The sequence below is a fragment of the Falco naumanni genome, chromosome 20 (genome assembly GCF_017639655.2).
Source record: "Falco naumanni isolate bFalNau1 chromosome 20, bFalNau1.pat, whole genome shotgun sequence".
Taxonomy (NCBI): domain Eukaryota; kingdom Metazoa; phylum Chordata; class Aves; order Falconiformes; family Falconidae; genus Falco; species Falco naumanni.
In genome coordinates this window covers 2,551,132-2,574,471 of record NC_054073.1, presented here as the reverse complement: position 1 = coordinate 2,574,471, position 23,340 = coordinate 2,551,132, and the positions used below count along the sequence as shown (strand labels likewise).

Sequence of the window (23,340 nt, the reverse complement as noted above, 5' to 3'; positions counted from 1 at the left end):
GATGATTAAAGCATCCCCGGGAAGGAGGCATCACGTGCAATGTAATGACTTGCCTCATCCCTGGCACAACGACCGTTGTGGAATACGATGGGGAAAGGGAAGGAAGGGAGAAAGGGCTCCTTTCTTATACAAAGTCTTCAAAATATTATTGTCTGGTCAATAATAGATATTGTCTGGTCAACCATACGTATTTTCTGGTCAATAATAAATATTGTCTGGTCTCCCAGGCCTGATCCCGTGGACCTGGACTCGCCAAACCCAATGGACTTGGAGGAGCTTTGGATCAAAGCTCTGCGGTAATGGACTTATCTCATAGAAGAGCTTAATGAACAAATGGTTGCAAAGCACTTGAGGATCGCGGGCGTGGACAGCGAGATGCCTCTTTGCTATCGGTCCCATCCACACATGCACTATATATACAATAATATATATTCTTCAATAGCTCCTACGCACGTTGGAGTGATAGTGCTCACCTAGAGGAGCAAAACCAGGAGTGTGCCACGGACACACCGGGTGAGTTTGGTCAAATTGCTTCTATAGACACAAAAATCTCACGGATCGCACACGCTAGCACCACCTGGGATTTAGAAACAGCTTTGGTTCCAAGCAAACACCTAGATTAAAGGGGCGGGGGGGGGGAATATATATCTCTTTTACATCTATTTAAGTTTGCGTGTTGAGAGCGCTTTGTGAATAATCAGTGTCAGTTTTCCAGCACTGTTTTTTGGAAGGGATGAGGCACTGATCCTTCACTCCATGCCAGGATATCCAAATCCACACTTTGTTGGCCTTGGCTGGCCAAAAAGATGACTGCAGCCCGCATCCATACTCCTGAAGGCAATGAGATTTCATTGGACCTTACCCCTGGCTAGAAAGCTTCCCTGTTTTCATTTAAAATCACCCATAATTGGAAAAAGTAGGGAACCCACAGGTTCAGCCAGCCTCTGAGCTGGAAGATGTGTCCATGCTGGGAGCTCAGGGAAAAACACCTGCCCCCCTGGTTGCACCCTAAACCAAGTTGGTTCAGGGCCCCAGGACCCAGATCCTTGTCTCCCAACTGGAAACACGGCACATCCCACCCTCTCCCAGCTGGAGCTGTAAAGACAGTCCTCGCTTGTTGGGGTGACAGGAGCCAGGTGAGCCCCTCGGATGGGGCTGCCACGTTTCCATACAAGAATTCCTGGAGAGAAATCCGTGCACGGCTCGACAATCGACGTGCAGTGAATCCAACACATCCTGGACGTGGTGGGTTCGCTGGGCACACGTGGACCATCTGGCCAGCACGTGGGCTGGGGGCTCGACACATCCAGGGAGCATCTGACTTCACTGCGGGGGGACGGGGCAGCCGACGGGAGCCCGTGCGGGATAGCGGCACCGCTGGGATCACGGATGATGCGATGCCCAGGGAGCTGGTCCGACGTGTGGTAGCGCAGCCGCACCGGGATCTCTAGGCTGATGCTGGTTCAGAAACAACAGGGAAGTGGCCAAAATCCTAACATCCCCCCCCCCCCCCCCCGACAAAATTTAGACAAAGCCACGTGGTAATCCTGCCATTCTGTAAATTGAAATCAGGAATTACCTGCTTGCAGAAGATGGGATTCCAATGGGAGGGAAACGTATTCCTGGGAAAACAAACAACCTGTATAAGCAGCAGGAGTAAGGGGAGAGCATCACCCTGAGACCCCCTTCCAATCCCAGACCTGAAATCATCCGGATTTCAAACAGAAGGAATTACTTCAACAACTTTAGGGCAGATTTTCAAAAAAACCCCAAACCCTCACGACCAAGAGTCCCAAACCTCCGCACTTACAACCACGACCAATCCCACCAAGCACTCAGCACCAGCCGCCCCACCGCCAGATTGTCCCTGTAGCTTAGCACCCCATCTGCAGCCAATATGCTGAGCTCTTAACAAAATTGAGGGGGTTTTAAATCTGGTCTCCCAGGCCTGATCCCATGGACCTGGACTCGCCAAACCCAATGGACTTGGAGGAGCTTTGGATCAAAGCTCTGCGGTAATGGACTTATCTCATAGAAGAGCTTAATGAACAAATGGTTGCAAAGCACTTGAGGATCGCGGGCGTGGACAGCGAGATGCCTCTTTGCTATCGGTCCCATCTACGGAGCAAAGAGGTTTAACATCGAGGCGCAGTGAAGGAATTGTAAGGATGTCGCAGACGGGGGGCAGCCAGGGACCCCCGAGTGGGTCAGCTGCCACGGGTGGGCACATCCATTTCTGCGTCTTGTGCTGTAGGAAAGGGCCAGGGGCTGCCAGGTGAGGCGGTGGGCTCAAGGCTTCGGGGAGCCGCAGGGTGGGAGGGACCCCTTCCATCCCTTGGGATGCTCCTGGCCTGGAAAGGAGCTGCCCAGGGATGGGGAGACGATGCCTCGGGATCTGGTGGCGATGTTACCCCAGCTCTGGCCTCACACCCTGTGAAAATGAAATACCTAAAAAAATAAGCGTCCCGCTCACCAGCAGCGCTTTTGCCTCGCCGCTGCCTGCATCGCCCTTGGCTTTTCCCAAACCAGGGATACTCACCCCGCGTTAACGCTTTCTGAGCAGCCGCCTCGGGTCCTTCCAGAGGGAAGAAGGACGCCGCACAGGGATGCACCAAACTTCACTTTGCATTGATGACACAAACGAACCCAGAAAGTTCCTTTCCTGCCTTCGCTCCCGACGGTGACCGTACGTTACTGTTCCGCCTGAGGACAATCTGCTGGCACCACCTCAGTCAATGGCAGCTTTATTCTTGCCTTCGACGGGGTTTTCTGTTCCAAGCTGTGGTGCCCGGGTTCCCCTCCCCGACAGCTCTGGCATCGCCAGCCGTTGCCGTTTGCAATTTCTCCCTTTTCTTTGATCATTCCGCAACCTCCTGCCCAGGAAGGGGGTGAGCAGCACGTGACGCCGCTATATGATCCCAACTTGGCAGAGTCTTCCGTCGGCCCTGGTTTTAATTAATACTTTTTTTTTTTTTTTTTTTTTTCCTTTCCCTGACAGTAATTCAGGGATGTGGATTTTAAAACATTTGGAAATACCAACTTTTTAACTAGAAACACTGTGCTTCTGCCAAAAGCCCGGTAGGTATATCTGCAGAGTGGATGTAGCTGCGCAGAGTCTACACCCGTAGCAAATTACTCAGCTCGTAACCCAGCACAACTACCTGGAACCAAGAAATAACCTTTTACTCCCACGTCCAGGGAGCTACAACCAGTCGAGGCTCCGCCGGTCCCAGGCTAGGAGCCCCGGTGATCTAGTCCAGCTCATTGAGTCGATCCAAGCTGAATGATGATGGAAATCCAGCTTCCCCAGAGGGCAGCGGTGCCAGACGGTGGGGCAGATCATTCCCGAGCCATCGCCATCACCGTGAGGAGGATCAAAATCTTGGTCGGAGCCCAGCGACACCCCCAAAATACCATCTGCACTGAGGAACGGCGCTATCAGGAACCCATCGGGATTAGTCACCGCCTGCTTTGCCAATTCTTGCCATTTTTCCGGGAGCACTCACGTTTGCCTGAAATTCCCAGCTCCCCGAGTCGCGTGAATAGGCGCGAGGCGGAATTTTCATTTGGTAAAGTAAGTTGCTCGACCTCGTGGTGGTGCAGAACAGCGAGGTGACGTAACCCCAGAAAATTCCCAAAGCCCCGGGAGAAGGCACATGAAAAGAAGCCCCCTATTTGTTATTTTTGTGGAGTCACGCAAACATTTGAGTTTTATCATTTCTGTTTGAAAGCTCGGAGCTGGAGCACTGCAGTTTCCCCTTTTTTTTTTTTTTTTTTTTTTCTCCCCCCCCTCCTTTCACTTTATGATTTGGGGGGACACTTTCTTCTCCTGAAAGCTCCAGGACAGAACGTAAAATAGAGGTTGGAAGCAAAACGGTGTCCCCGGAATGACACGATACCGACAGACCAGGCACCTTTATTGGCTGCGTGAACCAGATCCAACTTTGACGGATGAAAATGTCGCTTTATAATTTACAGGACAAGATACGACAGCTCCTAACAAGACCACAACGCACTGTATGCACACGTGTTGATGCACACATGTTTACGGGCACGGATGCACGCATGAACATGCACCCGTGTTACAAACACACCTGCATACGGACACACGTGTGCACAAAACCACTGCATATAAACACAGATTTGCAGTTTCTGTACGTCTTTCAAGGGAGCACCACTCGCACGCTCGCTTTACGTGTTGGCATTTTGCACACACCCCCCGTAACACACATGCTTACACGTACACACACGCTTTTTACATGGTTTGAAGGGGCGTGAGGGAGCCAGGGGCAGCAGGTGTGTGCAAGAGCAGCAGGCAGTGCATGTGTGGACATCCACGTGGATTAAACGCACGTGGGTTTGGCCGTGTAACCTCCGTGTGGCACGCGGGACCGTGAGTATCCCCATTAAATACTCCGTGCAACGCGCGTGTATGTGCACACGGAGCTACGAGCCATCCTATCGCAACACGAACAGATGCCACCTCCTTGATGAAGGAGAGCATCCCAAACCGCCAGGCTTTCACAAGTCCCATCACCATGCAAAGGTTAAAAATAATAATAATAATAATAATAATAATAATAATAAAGATTAATTCAAGGCACTGTTCTATAACCAAGCCCGAAGTGAGCCACGTGAAACGCAGCAGCATGAGGGGGTTTCTTGTGTTTTTAGCGAGATTTTTTTTTTCTTTTGAACACTCGCCACACAAACAATAAAACCTCCAACCTCACAGCACCTCGGCTCCGGGTCCTGCAGCAGAAGCAACCTGCCACCACCAGCTCGGCTGGCCGGCGTCCCAGCATCTCCCCGACTTTCTGCTACGGCTCAGCTCGGGAAACCGGGATGCCAAGCCAAAAATGCAAGCAAAATTCCCATTCCCAAAGTGCCTGGGCAAGGGAAAAGCTCTAGCAACACCTTACCGTCTGAGTCAGTGGATGAGACATTTCCTTGTGCTGGGTGCCCCATCTGCTTAGTTCATCTGCAAGCTGAGATCTTCTGCTGGTAGACCCAGAAAAGGGGAGGGGGAGAAACCTTGCTGCGAGGATCTGAGAGCCAGAAAGAGGAAATCAGACAAAATAAAGGAGGGGGGGGGGGGGGGGTTAGAAAAAATTCCTGCCTCGGTGACAAGGCACCAGTGCCACCATCCTCCCCCCCCCCCCCGCCAGCTCTGTCCCCAGCCAGCGCCGCAGCCGTCGCTGCTGCCAGAGCTGCGGCGCAACGTGGCTCGCTGGGAGCCTGGCATCGCTCCGCATTGTCCCTTGCCCCGGTGTAAGCTCGGGAAATCTCGTTTCGTGGGAGAGACCCCCGGATCGACTCGAAGGGATGGAAGGGGAAGAGGGGAGCAAGGGGCGCCTCGCACGCGCCGAGCCCAGCCCGGCTGGCGGGGAGCTGGAAAAGCTATTTCCAAAAAAAAAAAAGCGATTTTCAGTGTTCCCCTCGGCACTCAACCGCCTCTCATTTCAATGAGAAAAGCCACGTGGGGCATCCCACTGCTCTCCCCCAGCATCCCCAGTTTGCAGAGGGGGCTTTACTGGGAGGGCGAGCCTAAGCCCCAGCAGCTTCCCCCCCCCCCCAAACCTCGCCGCTCCTGTACCTGCAGCCGGCGCCAGGCCTTGGGGGGCCGGGGGGTCCCCCCTTTTCCTCTCTTCCCACGCTGGACACGTGGTTTGAGCCCTCAACTGGTTGCATTTTGGGTTGGGGGTCTTCCCATCACAAGAGCGATGGCCCCGTGTTGCGGGGGGGGGGGAGGCATCTCTTCGAAGGCTGGTGTCCCCCTTGGCATGAGGATGGAGCCGGTGGGCTTATCCCTCCAGGATCTGTCCCGGTGCCCTTGCCCCCACCGGTCACCCCCTGGGGTGTCCCTGCCTGGCCACCGCTTCTCCCGAGGGTCCCCACCGTCCCACCAGGTCTCCAGGCCCCCAACCCTTCACCCCTCCACAGTAGCCCTCACGGGTGGGCAGCACCCACACAGACCCCCGGGGATGGGATGCACATCAATGAGTCCCCACGCAGCCCCCTCCCCCCATGACCCCTCCATGTCACAGCGGGTCCCCACACAGCCCCCTCCCCTCCACCCATCACCCCTTCATGTCACAGTGGGTCCCCACGAAGCCCCCTCCCCTCTGCCCATGACCCCTCCATGTCACAGCGGGTCCCCACAGGGCCCCCTCCCCTCCTCCCATGACCTCTCCATGTCACAGCGGGTCCCCACACAGCCCCCTCCTCTCCACCCATCACCCCTCCATGTCACAGCGGGTCCCCACACAGCCCCCTCCCCTCCGCCCATGACCCCTCCATGTCACAGCGGGTCCCCACACAGCCTCCTCCACTCAATGCATGGTGGGTCCTCATGCAGCCCCCCCCCCCCCCCCCCCCCCCATCACACACTGGGTCCCCACACTGCTTCCTCCACCCACGTCACCCATGTCACACCCATGTCACCCATGTCACACCCATGTCACCCATGTCACAGCAGGTCCCCATGCAGCCCCTCCACACATGACACACTGGGCCCACCAGCTGCCCCTCTGCCCGTGACAGACTGGATCCCCACACAGCCCCTCCACGTGTAACACACTGGGTCCCCCCGTCACCCCTCCACCCACGACACGCTGGATCACCCCCCCCTCCCCCTCCCCCTCTGACACACTGGGTCCCCACGCAGTCCCCTCCACCTGTGACACACTGGATCTCCCCGCTGCCTCTCCACCCGTGACAGACACACTGGATCCCCCCAGCACCCCTCCAACCATGAACACACTGGATCCCCTCCACCCCTCCAGGCGTGACAGACACACTGGAGCCCCCCCACCACCCCCTCCACTCGTGGCACACTGGAGCCCCCCACCCCCCTCCACCCCATGCCACACCGGGTCCCCACGCAGCCCCCCCCCCCTCGTGCCACACCAGGTCCCCACGCAGGCCCCCCGCCCGTGCCACACCGGGTCCCCACAGTGCATCCCTGCCCGGGGCACAGCGGGTCACCCCCCACTTGCCACACCGGGTCCCCCCACCGCCCCCCCACCCCGTGTCACACCGGGGCCCCACGCAGCCCCCCCACCCGTGACACACCAGGTTCCCCCACCGCCCCCCCAGCCCGTGTCACATTGGGTCCCCACGCAGCCCCCCAGCCCGTGTCACACCGGGTCCCCACGGCAGCCCCCCAGCCCATGCCACACCGGCTCCCCCCACTGCCCCCCCAGCCCGTGTGACACCGTGTCCCCACGCAGCCCCCCAGCCCGTGTCACACCGGGTCCCCCCACTGGCCCCCCAGCCCGTGTCACACCGGGTCCCCACGCAGCCCCCCAGCCCGTGTCACACCGGGTCCCCCCACTGGCCCCCCAGCCCGTGTCACACCGTGTCCCCACGCAGCCCCCCCCCCCCGTGCCCCCCCGTGTCCCCACGGCGCCCCCCCGCCCGGGGCACAGCGGGACCCCCGCCCGGGGCACAGCGCCCCCGGCACGGCCCCCCGGTGCCGGGACTACATCCCCCAGCAGGCCGCGGGCCGGGGCCGCTCCCGCTGCGCCCAGCCGCCTTCAAACAAAGAGTTTCCCCCCGCGGGGCTCCGCGCCGCCCCGGCGGCCTCCGCACACCCGGCGGCGGCTGCGAGCCGGGGGCTGGGAGCCGGGGGCGGGGGCGGCGGCGGGGGGACCCCGGCGGGCTGGAAGTGCCTGGGCGAGGGAGCTCGGGTTACAGAGAGAAAGGGGCTTGGCCAGGCGGAGGGGAGGTGGGCGGAGGGTCCTTTTCTCTGTCTGTTTCTCTCCCTCTGCCTTTTTTTTTTTTCCCTTCTCCCTCCCGAGCTCTTTGTGTCCCCCCCCCCCCCCCCCCCCCACTCCCCTCCTCTCGCTCTCACACCCCCCCCCTCCCCAACCAACCACCACCACCCAACCCCCTCTCAAGTCTTTGTTAGCCATGCCTAGCCTGGTAGTACCAGGGATAATGGAAAGGAACGGGGGTTTCGGCGATTTAGGCTGTTTCGGTGGGAGCGGCAAAGACAGAGCGCTGCTGGAGGATGACCGGGCGCTGCAGCTCGCCCTGGACCAGCTCTGCCTGCTGGGGCTAGGCGAGCCTTCCTCCTCCTCCTCCTCCTCCGCCGTGGTGCTGGTGGAGGACAGCAACAACAACAACAATAACCCGCCGCCGCCGCCGCCGCAGCAGCCCCCGCCGCCGCCGCCGCCGCCGCAGCAGCAACCGCCGCCGCCGCCGCCGCCGCCGCCGCCTCCACCGGCCCCGAAGGGCTCGTCGGCGCCCAGCGCCGGGGCGGCGGAGCCCAAGTTGTGCGCCTTGTACAAGGAGGCCGAGCTGCGGCTCAAGAGCAGCTCCAACACCACCGAGTGCGTCCCGGTGCCCAGCTCCGAGCACGTGGCCGAGATCGTGGGCCGGCAAGGTGAGCGCCGGGGTGCGGGGACCCCCCCCCGCCCCGTTCCCCGCGCCCGGGGTGTCCCGTCCGTCCGTCCCCCCCTCCATCCATCGCCCGGCCCGGCCGGGCTCCCTTCCACGGGAAACTTCCCCCCTGCCGCCCGTGGCATCCCCGCGGCCGGGAGGGCTGGCGACCGCCCCGCCAACTTCCCTCGCCGCCCCCTCCCTCCCATTGTTCGGGGCCGGGCGGGCACCCGCGCCCCGGTCGCCGCAGCCCTACCGGGGACAAAGCGGAGGGGGCGGCCCGGGTGGGTGTGTGTATCCCCCGCCCCGTCCTCCGCGGGACTCCCGGGGTCGCTGCTTTGCTGCTTGGGGGCGGGGGGTGTTTTTTGTTGTTTTTTTTTTGGGGGGGGGGGGTGTCTCTATGGAATCTATAGGAATGCCTGCGTGGGTTTGACCGGCTGTCTGCACCGGAGCCCCCGAGCCCGTGATTTCTCCGGTTTATGCGAGAGAGCTGTTCCTGAGCCGCGCTCTCCGCCCTCATCCTTTTTTTTTTTTTTAATATAAATAAATAAAAATAATTTTTCAAAAGATAAAAATAAAGCGGGGGGAGGAAAGCCGAGAGCCGGGCTGAGCCCGACCCCCGTGCACCGGTCGGGGGGTCGGAAAAAAAATCCCCTTTGTTGGGCTCGGCGGAGCGAGGGGGTGTGGTTGTACCGGGCCTAGCCCGGCTCCGATCCGGGCAAGTTAAACTCCTTCTGCAAAGCGTGTGAGCGGCGCCCCCCCCCCCCCCCCCCTTCTCTCTGCACCCAACCCCCCCCCCCCCCACCTCCCGGAGCGGGGACCCGGGTGTCCCGCGTGGGCCCCCACGCGCGCGCCCGGCCCCGCGCGCCGCCACAGTGATGCTTTTGTTCTCCTGACGGCTCTGTTCGGAGCGAGGTGGAATGGAGGAGGGCTTTAAAAAAAAATAATTATATATATATATATATATATATATATATACACACCACACCCACTCTTAAGTCACCCCTCGCCCACCCCCCTCCGCTCCGGGCTCCCGAGTGTGCGTGTGGGGGCGAGGTGCGCTGCGGGGGGGGGCAGCTCTGCCGACCCCCCCTCCTTGGCATTGCGGGAGCTGTGGCAGGGTTGAACCGTGGGGCTGGCGAGAGAAGTTTTGTGTCTCTTACGGGGGGGGGGAGGGGGAGGAAAAAAGAAGAAAAAAATAATAGTGTGGCTAAGTGGGATTTTTTTTTTCTTTTTTTTTTTTTTCTTTTTTTTTTCTTTCTCTAAGCAAGTAACTTGACGCTCTGGAAGTGTGACGGGCAGAGACTGCGGCTCCAAATCCAGATGCTTCCTCTTGGGTTGGGAATTGAAATCGCCCCGAGCAGGGGGTTTGCAGTTTGACATGGTGGGGGGGGTGGCTCCCTGGGGCCGGTGGTCCCAGGAGGGGCTGTGCGGAGGTTGGGGTGGGCGAGGGGAAGCCGTGGGGAGAGGGATCCCGATGGCTGATGGCTGTACATCATCTGCTGGAACGTGTTAGGGGAACAATGGGGCCTGGGGTGGCACAGCACCCTGCCACCAGCCAAGCCGGAGGCTGTTCCCTACGCTGGGATGGAGTGTGGTGCCGTCCTCCCCCGAAACTCGGGGTGTCTGCAGCGCAGGGAACGCCTCCTGCCCCGGCTTCCCCCCCTTGCTCCCCACCGTCACGCTGGGATCGTGGCCCCAGAGCCGGGGGCTGGAGGTCCGGCCGAGGAGATCCCACTGGGGCCTGATCCTCCTGGTTGTGCTTTTACACTGCCGCGAGCCGAGCGTGGCCAGAAATGGTGGGGCTTTGCACCAACTCTGCGCCGGCGGGTGCAAGGCCGTGGAGAATCAGGCCCCCTTTGTTTCATAAAGTTAGAAAAGAGAAAGGATTCGGCAGGCGGAATCGAGGGGGTGCGGGAGGTGCCTGGGGTATTTTCTCCCTGGATCTCCCTGCTGCCCCAAACTCCCGAGAAGGGGGTGTGTTTCGCTGCCTTCGGTACGCAGCCGCATGCCTGGTGGTGGCCGGAGTGATGGAGAAGAACGTGGAGACCTGGATTTTTTTCCACCATTTTTAGTGTGTGTGTGTGTGTGAGTGCGCTTGTGTGTAAGGGCTTTCCCACAGCTGGGAAACTGGGAAATGTCAGTGGAGCAGAGCCCCGGCGAGCGGCCTCGGCAGCGCTCCATCAGTTCGTGGGGCAGGCGGTGTAAGCTGTGCCCCTTTCCCGAGGCGGCTGGGTCGGATCCTGTGCTGGCAGAAACCGAGATTCCTTCAGCAGGGTCGCCGCAGCCACAGCTCTTTACTTCGGCAGAGACTGTGGCTCACACTTTTTATTTTTAAAGGCCTACAGGAATGTCTCCTCGGTCATGTTTGCAATCGGCTGGATTACAGGGGTCTGCTCTCAGATGGTGCTGGGCGCAGGACACCCCTGGGGGGCCCGATCCTGTGCTCTCATGGATGCCCACCCAGGAATCCTGGGGGGATGCCACAAACCGCAGAGTGTCACCCCTTTGGTAATGCTGCTCGTGGGGCTGGTGGTTTTCGAAGGAAATGAGTGTTTGGTAGGTTCTTGTGAATAGGGTGATGAGCATCTTGGAAAAGAGAGAGGAGGGGGGAAGGTAACGGTGAAATAAAAATTATTTCAGGGCTTTAATTAGTAAACAGGGTTGAGCTTGTTCGTTAACTTTGTATTTTCTGATGTGAGGCACCACGCTGTTCCTTCAGATTATTTTAAAATAGGATCTACTGCCTTTGAAAGTGTACCTTCCTGACAGATGTATGTATGGGAGAGGCCTGGATCTGGGCACGGGGGCCCTCTTACGTGCATCTGGCAACGGCATTTCCACCTGCCACCAGATTGTCCTTTACCCCGCTGGAAGGGTGTAAAGGCACTTGAGTATAAATACGGCTCAAGCCCCATATATTTTTATTGGAATGTTTGTATGTGTGATTTGTGAAGAGGTGTAATTGTGGCGGAGGGGGTGGCTCCGCTTCGAAGGAGGGATGCTGCAGGAGCAAAACCTGTGCTCGGTGGCTCCCTGCCTCTCCCGGGATAACGTGCCCTCATGGAGCCAGTGGCGTGCTGGAAAACTCGCCAGAGTTTGGGCTGGTACTGGTTTGTGTGCTGAACTTGAGCAGCGCTTCTTCAGCGGCGTGACGGCTGGCTGGGTGGGATGGGGTAGCGGGTCACCGGGATGAGATCGTGGGTTGCTGAAATCGTGGGACGCTGCAGGAATCGGCCGTGCGGGTGCCGAGAGCGGCTCCTCCACCGTGATGCCCCAGGGTCTGCGGTGGAGAGCTGGGTGGCTGGTGGGATGTGCCAAGGACCGCTTTGCCAATTGAAGGAAACTGGAAAAGGAAGGATGAGGGGATAAAGTCATAACAATCCCTTTGGCTGACGTTTATGACCTCTTCCATTCTGCCCCTGGCCATGGTTGGCAATGACTTCCCTTCGCTGCCTGGAAGTGGACCCATGACCTTCACGCGTGCCCTCCTGTTGCTGCTAGGGTGAGGAGCAGGGGTGGCTCTGTCTGCATCGTGGCTCCTGCAGATTGTTCCCCCCATCCCTCGGCATGTGGCAATGAGTGTGAACTCCAGCCGCGCTCGGCTCGGATGGCTGAAGCTCCTGGCGTGTGCCGCGGCACACACGGTGCTCCCAGGGTCTGGAGTCGGTTTGGGGCGCTTGGTGGCTCTTGCGTTTCGCCTGCCGGTTCTTACCGTGGGCATCTTCCCCGTGGCACCCTTTGCGGGGCTGCGCGTGTTCCCGGGGCTACGCAGGTGAATTTGCCAGGGTGTAAAGACAAAGCACTGAAGCGGTTTGCAGGTGGGTTTTGAGGAGATGGTGGGGCACCAAGGGAGTTGCACAGGAGAAGGTTCTTGCAGCTCAAGGGCGTGGGTTGAGGAGGGCGAGATGCTGGGAAGAGTGGAGAGTGTCTGAAGGTCTCATGCTTTGGCTGTTTGGGCTGTCAACTTAGAAAGGGGCAGAAATCCTCGGTCACCGAGATGTCCAGGTTCTTCCCTAGAAGTCACCCGAGGCAGGTGTAGACCAGCCTGATGGAGATGTGTATGTGACTTTTAAACCCACTCCCACTGACAAACTGGGCTGCCGTCAGCGGAGCCAGGGCAGGGGCCGCTGGACTCTCAAGCGGGGCATGTTTAAGGCTAGATCTCGTGGTTAGGGAGGCACGGTGGCGGTTCTTTGTGTGTCTGGCACGGGGAGAAGGTGGTGGGTCAGTTTGGCTTCCTGCTGCCTGCAGAAGAGCAGCGCAAGCCGCCCGCTCCCAGCAGGTACCTTCCCTGTAAGGGCATTTTTGCTCGCGCCATCAATAGTAGCATCCATTGTCACCTGTACCCAGAGCCACCCTTTGATGAAGCATCTCCCAGCCTGCTCTAACTAGCCTGTTGTCAACAGGAATGAGATGATGTGAGAGAGGAGCTTAACATAAATTGCTCTTTCTTGGCAAGGTGAAGTCAAATAACAAGAGGCCCCGCTAACCCCAGGTGATGGGGCTCTTTGTGTAGCTCCAAACATGCTCTAATGCTTTCAGCATTTAAAAATAGTCCAAGGAAGCCTTTTTCATTGAGGAAGTCTGATGATTGCAGCTCCCCCACCCACCATGTGGAGGTGGATGTACAGCATCCGAGAAGCAGCGAGGGGGTCAGATCCTGTTGTCTCGCTTGCTTCGCGTAAATCTTGGAGCTAAAGCCACCGGGTCTGGCGGGACCTGAAAACCGACCTCCTCACGCTGCTCGAGATGGGCCTTCAAGGGAAAGAGAAATTGCAGTCGGTGTCAGATTGTTATAAAGTGTTAATGAGAATCCATCTGAATTTACACCAGGGAAAAGTGCTGAACGGGATCGACTTTGTGCGGTTTGAACTAGAGGTGGGAGGAGAAAATGGGTCTGGGAGAGAGACAAAGGGAATTTTCTAGGGAGACACGCACGCTCCGCGCATCGGAGCCGGCTGCTGGATGCCGCGCTGACCGAGTGAACCGCGCCGCAGCGCAGCCGGCCGGAATCTAGGGCAGTGGGAAAGCGTGCTGGCGTTGGGTGGGGGCCCTCGCCCCCCGTTGCTGCCTTTGTCTGGCGGCCCCCTCCTCCTGCGTCCCTCCGTCCCCCCACCAGCTCGCTTTGCCCCGCTTTCCCCTGCGCGCCGTCCAGTGCTGAGCGTGTGTGGCGGGGCCGCGGCAGGATTGTGCCATGCAGGGGGCCGCGGTCACACCCACCCCGATGTGATGCATTGCTGGCGGAGAGCGGCTGCTCGGGGCCGGGGGCTTCCAGCCCGAGTTCCCAACTTTCCTCCACCGCACAACAAGGCAGCGATTGTCTGTGGCATCTGGGTTGTTGCTTTTGGGTCGCGTTGCTTTTTCTTTTTTGTTTTTTGTTTTGTTTTGTTTTGTTTTAAAAAACCCCACCACTACCACCCTTTTTTTTTTTATTTATTCATAAACAACTTTCATCGCTACGTGAAAAAGCTTTAAATTACTGCACTGATGTGAGGTGGTTGCTTATTTTCATGGCGTGGTGGTGTGGTGTGTCTTTTTTTTTCGCCCCTTCTTGTAAACACAACTTGCATCATCAGTACAATAAAACCTCAATGCAAAGGGATTTAGTTGTTTGCTTGTGGTCCTTTTGTGTGCATTTGTGTTTTTTTGACACCACTTTCATCAGATTTTCAATGCAGCAAAATCTTACCCCACAGATATTCAGGAGGGTTTATTTGTGATGTTCTTTGTGTGCTTGTCTTTTAACATGGCTTTCATCTTAAATGGGAAAAGAATGCCCCACCTTACCAGAGATATTTGAGGGTTGTTTATTTTATGGTCCTCTTTTTAATTTTATGACTATAACAGAAAAAAGACCAAGTTCTAATTTGCCCTTAGGCTCTCTTACACCACACCGGCAATGTCAAAATATCCTAAGTAGGGTATTTACAGGTGTAATTTATACCAGTGCAGTGTAAAGGTGCCTTAGTATATATGTGAAGAGGGCTAAAAATCTTTTGTCTGTAGAGGTGATTTTGTATCTGATGAAAACAAGCAATTTAAGGACCTGGAGTGATTTGTGTGGTGTGTTTATTTTTTTAAATAACACAAAAAAACCCCAAACAAACCCCACCCTGCGCCTTGGTGCTGGATCCTTAGCTGTTTGCTGTAAGCTGGTACAGCACTTCTGATGCTTTCAGGTGAAGCCCACACTTCTGGGCATAAACTGGTACATGCTGGGGGTGCGCCAGTTTGTGCCAGATAAAGACCCTCTAGAACTACATCAGTAGCAGTATGCCCCTGTGCAGGATTTGGCCTTCTAGCAGCAGCAAGGAAAAGGTTGCCAGCAGGTTTAACTCTGAATTTCCACCAAAGTCAAATATCTGATGGAACTGCTCCATAGGCATGGCTCATTTTGCATTGCACCGTCCTGCTGGCATTTTCACCGTGCGTGGTGCAGTGGGCACATGTAGCGCACATCCATCCCGTACCCTGCTCCGGCCTTTTCTTTCTGCCAGGGCACGGACGGAAGCCTCGGTGCAAACCGCAGCGAGGTCCCATGGCAGCACCTTGGGTTTACGCCACTCTGAGTGCGAAAAGATTTGGGATGGGTTCGTGCAAAGCAAACGGTGGTCGGGTTGGATGCATCCTACACCCTTGACGCCCTCGTGAGCAACTGCCGTAGCTGGAGGGGTGGACCAGGCTCTTGCATCCTTCTCTGGGAGTTTTGATAGATTTGTTTACCCCTGATGCAGGGGTAAGCGGAGAGCATGTGGCTGTGCATCCAAATCTCCCCCTGATTCCACACCCTCCCACACACCCCCCTCCCGAGCTGTCACCCGTTTGGCAATGTCTAGACTCGATTTATTTATTTGTTTTTAGCCAGAGTGAGCTGCTCTGTGGATTAATTCCAGTTAGATAACTGGTCAGGGTGCAGGAGGCTCGACAGTCCTCAAGGGTTTGTCCCTGTGTGTTAACATTTGTGGCTTACTAGGGTAATTTGCAAACACATTTACTTTGAGTCAATTGGCAATCAGTTAACCGAAGTTAAAAAGGGGTGGGGGGAGGAAATAATCGTACAAGCCTCCTTTGCAAAACGCTTTGGGATCTGTGTTATTGGGAAAAAAAACAGAGTAATAGAAGCTAGGTAGTGGAAACACAACAAGAAAGGGCTCAATTCGCTCTCAGGATAAAAATCTTAACTGGCAGGAGTCTGCCAGGGATCAATTAGCTGATGTCTGCACACTGCCTTAAAGAGTGGAACGCCACAGCAAAGTTGTATATTATTATAGTTTCTGCAGGTTCTTCTCTCCTTTTAGTTTTACATTTTTAACACCACCTACTAAGCAGTTCTCTCCCCTTTTAATAATCCACTGAGTAACGTGGTTTGTTGCGTGTTGTCTTCAAATTTCAGTTATGCACGAAGAAAACCTTTCATTGAAAATAAAATGTATGGGACAGATTTCATTTGAAAAAAGCACGTAGGACTGTGCTACTCATCCGGCCAGGATGCAAAGGGCCCACATCCTGATCTGGCTTTGGAGCAATGTCGGAGGAGGCTCAGCCCCTGTTTAATTGTGCGAAGTAAAGTCAGGGTTGTGGGTGAGATGGGCTGGGAGCCTTGGCACTGAGTGGGTAAATCAGGTTTAAGCCCAGCCTGATCGTAGCTGATGTAGATGGGTGCAGCTCTCTCGGAAGTTGGAGTTACCCGGCTCTGTGCCGCTGATGGCTTGGCCTGTTGTCTGCACCAGTTTCGAGCTGCTAGAGATCTGGGCCACTGAACCTGCTGGGCTGCTGGTCTTGATGGAGTTGGTCTAATTTCCTGTAGGGTTATTTTCTCCAGTTTTTAAGCACAGGATCCCCCATCTGTCTGTCTCTGCAAAGCTGGCTTTCCTGTCTGCAGGCCTGCACGGAGACCCTCCCTCCTCCTCCCCCTGCTTCTCACACCATCGACTGCACCATGCGTCCTTTTGTCCGTTTCTAGATCCTCCCTCCCCCTCTCGCCATGCTCTCTCCTTGCCCGTCTCCCTTTTGCCATTTTGGGGGGGTCTCTCCTTTGCCTCCACACCCTTAATCCCCCCCTCCCCTCCCTCAGAGGGACCACAGCGTGCCTCTCCCTCGATTTCCATCACCTTTCCCCCATCCCTAACTCCCTCCCACCCTCTCCAGCTCGTGTAACTCGCTTACGTTTGCCCTCATTCATGTGTATTCCTTGCCACCACCGTTTCCTTCCATCTGTCCCCAGCATGGAGCCCCCGTCCTTTGTCACTGCTCTGCTCGCCTGACCCTCTGTGTTGCCTCCCCGATTGTTTCCTGTCGTGCTGGGCTCAGATCCCTCTCGCCTCCCCCCCCAGCCATGCAGTCATTGTCCCGTGGCTTAGAAAAATGCCGAACCCAAGCCCAGCCCTGACAAATGCCTACCTGAGGTCCTTTTGCAAACGAGAGCGAGCCCGGCGCTCCTGGGAGGCAGAACGTGGGTCACTGAGGAATTCAGCAAATGTTACTTCGGTCTGGGGTGATGCGCGGGGGTCATTGCAGCGCAGATGCTTGCCGCTGACACCCCCTTTCTTTCCATGCGATGCTCCGGTGATATCCCAGGGGAAATGGTGGCATCTCGGTTAATCTTCCTAAGATGGAATCTCCATCTTTGGAGCAAGCGGCATAGGAGCAGGGCAGGGAAATGTCTGCCAGGGATGGGGCAGGGAGAGCCGACCTTGCCCTGGGGCTGTAGGAGGGCGTAGGTGACCCCTTATCGCTTTATCCCGCCCTCCATGGGCTCCTTGGGATGAACCTTTATCCTGCGATTCCGGCTGTGTTGATTTATTCTACGGTTGTGTCGTGCCCAGCACCGTAAAGTCATCTTCTGTGAGTTTCCCAAGTACTAATAATGCCACGCTGTCGATGACCATCGGTCCGCATCAACCGCTCAGAAACTTTATACTAAACAAAGCATTGCAAATATACTTCAGGGTGCAAACTCAGCGGGGAGTAGTAACATGTGAGCTACGTTGGACTTGGCAGGGAGTGGATTTTGTTAGGATTTTGGGGATTTGCCCAGCTCCTTCTCCGGGTCAGATCTAGCATTTCCATTCCCCAGGAACGTGAAATTGATGGTTTAGAGATGGGTTTGATGCAGCAGCATCGCAACGTTAAGCGTTGTAGGAAGTTTTGCAGTAGCACAAGGCAGAAGACGGCTATTCTTCCCATTCTACAAATGGGGGACTGAGGCTCAGAGAGATGAAGTAGTAGCTCTGAGGAGTTAAAAGTCACATTGGGAGCCGACAGCAAAGTCAGGATTTACCGGCACGTGTCCTACACCCATGCCAAGACCCTCTGACAGGCGGTGGGGTTTCGAAGCTACACCGTGAGTTTTCGTGTTCGCGCAGTCTCCTGCAGCTTGATGAGGCTGCACCCCGGTGCCCATGCGATGTTGCGAGATGCGAGTGTGACCTGTCAGGCTGAGCATGCTTTGTGCAGCTGTAACTATTGGTTGTACCGTGTGCGGCGCCTGCCACCGCTGCGAGCGCGGGGAATTATTCTTGTCAGCTGTAGTGGCACAAGGCTCCCGTTTTTATCGCTAAAGGTGTGGGGTTCGATTCTTGCTAATGATACGTGGTGGTGGGATCGTTACGTTCCCGTAAATACCCCAATGTCACAAGTCTTGTGTCTCATGAGACGAGCTCCAGATACGTGGCAGCACTGAGTGGCAGCCCTGAACTCCCAGCTGGGAGAGATGTTGTTATCTATTAGGAACTGTATAAATAATAACGTTCCAGGCCACGAGCTGAGGAATCTTAACTTCTTGGTTGCAAAAGCATCCTTTGCCCATCGTCTTGTGTTAAAGTATGATGTCAGTGTAGTACCTTGAGGAACACTTGCTGGTGTCAGATGGTCGGAGGAGAGGACAGGAGACAGGCTTCTTCTGGGGAAAGAAGGTGGGGGATCTCACAGAGGTTTCAATCCCGTATCCTGATCCTCTTGTTCTGTGAGCCCCCGAGTCAGACACCTGAATCCTTGGGAAATCACGGCAAAACGCTCGCTTTACTCCACCTGCACTAGCAGAAATGCGGTGCCCTGGAGAATCTTTTTTTTTTCTTTTTTTTTTTTTTTTTCAGTTTCTTCTTCGAGATCTGAGCTTAGAGCAAACCTCCCCACAGAGGAAGCCCTGGTCTGCACGGGAGCTTGGTGCCAGGCTTTGAAAATGCCTTCAGGCACCGAGTAAGGCTTTTGGAGAGAGAGGTTAGAGGGACAGCAGCAGGGAGGGTTTCCAGAAGTCGTTTGGAAACCTGTGCCACATCTGTAAAAATATTTAGTTGCTTGATGGCATCCTAGTGTCATCTAGGAACCTGGAGTCACACAGCTGGCTCTAAAGCCTTCCAAAAAAGCAATTCGGAAGCCAAAACACACTGAAAAGTCTCTTGCCTTTTTTGGAAAAGCAGAAAGATGGTTTTTGAGCTGTGAGGAGCAGGGGACTTGGCTCAGTGGGCTCCACGAGGTGGGTACTGGTACACGAAGGCACTGGCATGGCGAGTGCTCCGAGGGAAGGGGCCGAGCGCTTGGCTTGCTGGGGCGGGGGGGGGGGGGGGGGGGGCTGCGGCCATTGGTGTTTTATGTACCGGGTGGAGGGTCCAAAGCAAAACGCAGCCCTTGGCTGGTGGCCTCCCCTCGCCGGGAGCCGCTGCCGGGCCTGGGGTCCGCACACAGCCCGTGCCAGGGCTCTGCAAACACGGGAAGGCAGCCCTGCCCGATGGCTTGTGGGTTTGACCCCTGAGCAAATACCAGCAGCCTGCTACCCCCCGGCCTTCCACCGACATTTGGGGTCCCGCCGTATCTGCGGTGGGGAGCCCACATGGCTGACCCTCTGCTGCATCCCCCCCTGAAACTTGGCCCCCCAAAAGTGACCCGGATCATGGCGGATTCACCCCAAAAGCTCTGCAGTAGGACAGAAGTCTCCATGGAGGGCTCTGCTGCCTTGAGTTACGGCAGTTGTAGGGCTCTGCTCCCCTCAGTTACGGCAGTTGTAGGGCTCTGCTCCCCTCAGTTACGGCAGTTGTAGGGCTCTGCTCCCCTCAGTTATGGCAGTTGTAGGGCTCTGCTCCCCTCAGTCACGGCAGTTGTAGGGCTCTGCTCCCCTCAGTTACGGCAGTTGTAGGGCTCTGCTCCCCTCAGTTACGGCAGTTGTAGGGCTCTGCTCCCCTCAGTTATGGCAGTTGTAGGGCTCTGCTCCCCTCTGTTACGGCAGTTGTAGGGCTCTGCTCCCCTGAGTTACGGCAGTTGTAGGGCTCTGCTCCCCTGAGTTATGGCAGTTGTAGGGCTCTGCTCCCCTCAGTTATGGCAGTTGTAGGGCTCTGCTCCCCTCAGTTACGGCAGTTGTAGGGCTCTGCTCCCCTCAGTTACGGCAGTTGTAGGGCTCTGCTCCCCTCAGTTACGGCAGTTGTAGGGCTCTGCTCCCCTCAGTTACGGCAGTTGTCTCTCCCTCGTGCTCCCTGTGAGCCGGAGCAGGGGGGTGAAGGGGCTCTGCATTGGCCATGCCTGGCCGTGGGCTCAGCATCCCCCTGCTTTCTCCCATCATCTTGTCTCTCTTGCCGCCTCAGTGTCGGCCAAATCCTTCCCACCCTGGGAGCTGCTCTGGCGGGAGGGCGGCCATCTTCTCTGAGGGGCAACATGGCGCCTGGGCCTCAGCGGGGACAGGCTTCCTCACAGGGAGGTCTGGAATCCCCCCCATCCCCGGCTCCCTGGTGCCTGGGGGTGTGTGAGAGGGGGATCTGCGATGGGGGGTTGCTGAGGGGCTGCTGATGGCCGAGGGGAGGCAGCTGAGGGGGATCTTGTAGTGGGGGGCAGCACACAAAATGGCGACACCTGCCTGAGGATGAGGGAGTGGGGAGCCCCTGAGGGAGCAACTCTGTGAGGATGGAGAGGGGGGAGCCTTCCTCAGGCGTTTCTCCTGGCAGGGTTAGGGGGTAAAAAGCCTTTCCCTCATGGCCGGTCCCCAGGCAGTGGCTGCTGCGTGGTACAGGGCCTGGTGAAAACATGGCGGCTCAGCCTGGTCTCCTGAGGCGAGAGGAGGGCGGCGGGACAGCCTCTCTAACCTCCCTGCTTTGTTTTCTCTCTCTTCCCCAAGGCTGCAAGATCAAAGCCCTGCGGGCAAAGACCAACACCTACATCAAGACTCCGGTGCGGGGCGAGGAGCCGGTCTTCATGGTGACGGGACGGCGGGAGGACGTGGCCATGGCCCGGCGGGAGATCATCTCTGCTGCTGAGCACTTCTCCATGATCCGGGCCTCCCGCAACAAGGCCGGCACCACTTTTGGCAGCGCTCCGACCTTGCCGGGGCAAGTCACCATCCGGGTGCGTGTGCCCTACCGCGTGGTGGGCTTGGTGGTGGGCCCCAAAGGAGCCACCATCAAACGGATCCAGCAGCAGACCAACACCTACATCATCACGCCCAGCCGGGACCGGGACCCCGTCTTTGAAATCACCGGCGCACCGGGTAACGTGGAGCGCGCCCGGGAGGAGATCGAGACCCACATTGCAGTGAGGACGGGCAAGATCCTGGAGTACAACAACGAGAACGATTTTCTCTCCAGCAGCCCTGATTCCGGCATGGAGAACCGCTACTCGGAGGCCTGGCGGGTCCATACGCCGGCGCCGGGCTGCAAGCCCCTCTCCACCTTTCGGCAGAACAGCCTGGGGTGCATCGGCGACTGCTCCGTTGACCCCGTCTACGAGACCCCCCGGCTGAACGACCAAAACGACTTCAATTACGGTTACCTCTTCCCCAACTATGGCGTGAACAAGCAAGATCTGTATTACGGGGTGCCGGAGTCGGGTGCCCCGATGTGGGCTGGGCAGGAGAACACCAACCCCGTCTCGGTGCTCTTCTCAAAGCAGCAGCGGTCCAGCAGTACCGGCACCATCCACCCAAATTCACATCGCTCCCCGTCCTCCTCCATCCAAGAGCCCAATCTCTCCGGTCTCCCCAGGCGGTCGCAGGGGGAACCGCTCCAAGGGTTTTCCAAGCTGGGGACGACGACCGCTGCCCGGACGTCTGTCTCCAGCAGCCGCGAGTGCATGGTGTGTTTCGAAAGCGAAGTTACGGCGGCGCTGGTGCCGTGCGGCCACAACCTCTTCTGCATGGAGTGTGCCGTGAGGATCTGTGAGAGGACTGATCCAGAGTGCCCGGTTTGCCACGCTGCAGCCACTCAGGCCATTAGAATATTTTCCTAAAGAGACGAGCAGGGCATTGGGGTGGGGGGGGTGGGGGTAGGAAGGGAGCGTGGGGGGGGTCCAGGAAAGAAAAAAATGATGATAATAATAATAATAATAATAATGATAATGATAATAATAATAATAATAATGACATCTGAAGAACAAACAAATGAATGAAAGAATAAATTAATTTAAAGAAGAAGAAGAAGAAAAAAAAAGAAATTATTTTACAAGCAATGTATGTTATTTTTTAAAAAAAAGAAGTGAATAATAAAATTAAAATGAATAGCAAAGCCAGAAATTTTGAAGGGTGAACGATGCTCCAGCCTGCAATGTCTTTTTTAAAGCAAGTACTCTGAACGCACACTCGGATCTCGCAAGCAAAGCGGTTTAGTTCAGTTTTTTTGGTGGTGAGATTGGGACTTCTCTGCATTGACCAAGCCGGGCCATCTTGATCGGACGGGGAAGGGAGCAGGGACGCGGGGAGGGCCCTGCCAGCCTTTCTTCTCCAGCCACGTTCAATCTTCACCTTGGTCTGAAGCCCCTACTCTCCTCCCCCCCAGGGATGGCAGCCCAACTGGGAGCTCAGAAAGAAACAAATAGAAAGAAAGGAAAACGGATGTCGGGGATTTAGAAAAGCGAAAAAGGAACCATCGACCTCTGGGAACCTGTTAGAACGAGGGCACAACTGTATTACCTCAAAGATTTAAACAAAAAAAAAAAAAAAAACCACAGCAGCTAAAGAACTTTTATTGTTTTCCTTTTTTTCTAAAAAAAACCAAACAAAAAAAAAAACCACAAAAAAAAGAAAATCACAAAAAGAAGATGAAGAAATAAAAATGACGCCGGTGAAACTGAAGAAGGTTTGGAAGAACCTATTGGAGTCACACTGGGCGATTAACATTTATTTTATTATTCTGAGCCACCGTGGAGTCTGGAACTTTGTTCTTTTTTCCTTATCCGAGCAGGGATTTGTTCATCAGACGAATCAGGAGTCACTAACAGGGTATTTCAAAAGCAGTCCTGAGTTCCCATCCATGGGGGGAGTGTATCGACTTCCGCGTTTCCGTAGTTCACTCTTCATCCTTTTTTTTCCAAGCGATGCCAGCTGCAGCTACACACAACACGCATGCGCACACACACACACGCACACACCTAACATTGTGCTTTTCTTTTCTTAAAAAATATATATATCGCACCAAAACCTAAGAAAGACGATCATGCAATACAGGCGATGAGCCCATACGAAACCAACATGCATCCCAACAGAAAGCAAAAAAAAAAAACAAACAAAAAACCCCGAGTTTATATATATAATTTTGTTGTCGTCGTTTTTAAACTGGACCAAAACTTTTGTTACCCAAAACCGAGTGGGGGGAAAAAAAAAAAAAAAAAGAAGAAAAAGTATTTCTTTATGGACCAAAACCTCTTCAGCTGTCCTTTACCTGGATCTTCCTGAGGTTGGCCACTTTTATATATTATATTTTTTTCAGAACGAAACAAAACAAAAAAAAATATTGCCTTGTTGAACATCCTTTAATCATTTCAAGACTCCTGGTTTTGTTAAGTGAGATACTTTTTAAACCATTGGGTAGTGGGAGAGGATGGGCTTCGAATATCTGGCTTCTGTGCCAATGCACACGAGATGCAAGCCAGCATCTTAACATCATCAGGTTTGTTCAACCAGTCTCTGGATGCCAAAATGCTGTGATGGTAAAGATGTGTGTTGGATTAACCTATCAAGTACCAGTATACCTATCTATG

At 55.7% G+C, this 23,340-nt stretch overlaps 1 protein-coding gene across 1 annotated transcript; it reads left to right on the top strand.

The window, feature by feature from the left end:
• The first annotated feature begins 7,851 nt into the window (after positions 1 to 7,851).
• Positions 7,852 to 21,691, top strand: MEX3A (mex-3 RNA binding family member A). Its single transcript, XM_040618642.1, has 2 exons — positions 7,852 to 8,389; positions 20,489 to 21,691. The coding sequence occupies exons 1-2, from the start codon at positions 7,915 to 7,917 to the stop codon at positions 21,592 to 21,594; spliced, it is 1,581 nt and encodes a 526-aa protein (XP_040474576.1). The 5' UTR covers positions 7,852 to 7,914; the 3' UTR covers positions 21,595 to 21,691.
• Positions 21,692 to 23,340: the final 1,649 nt, after the last annotated feature.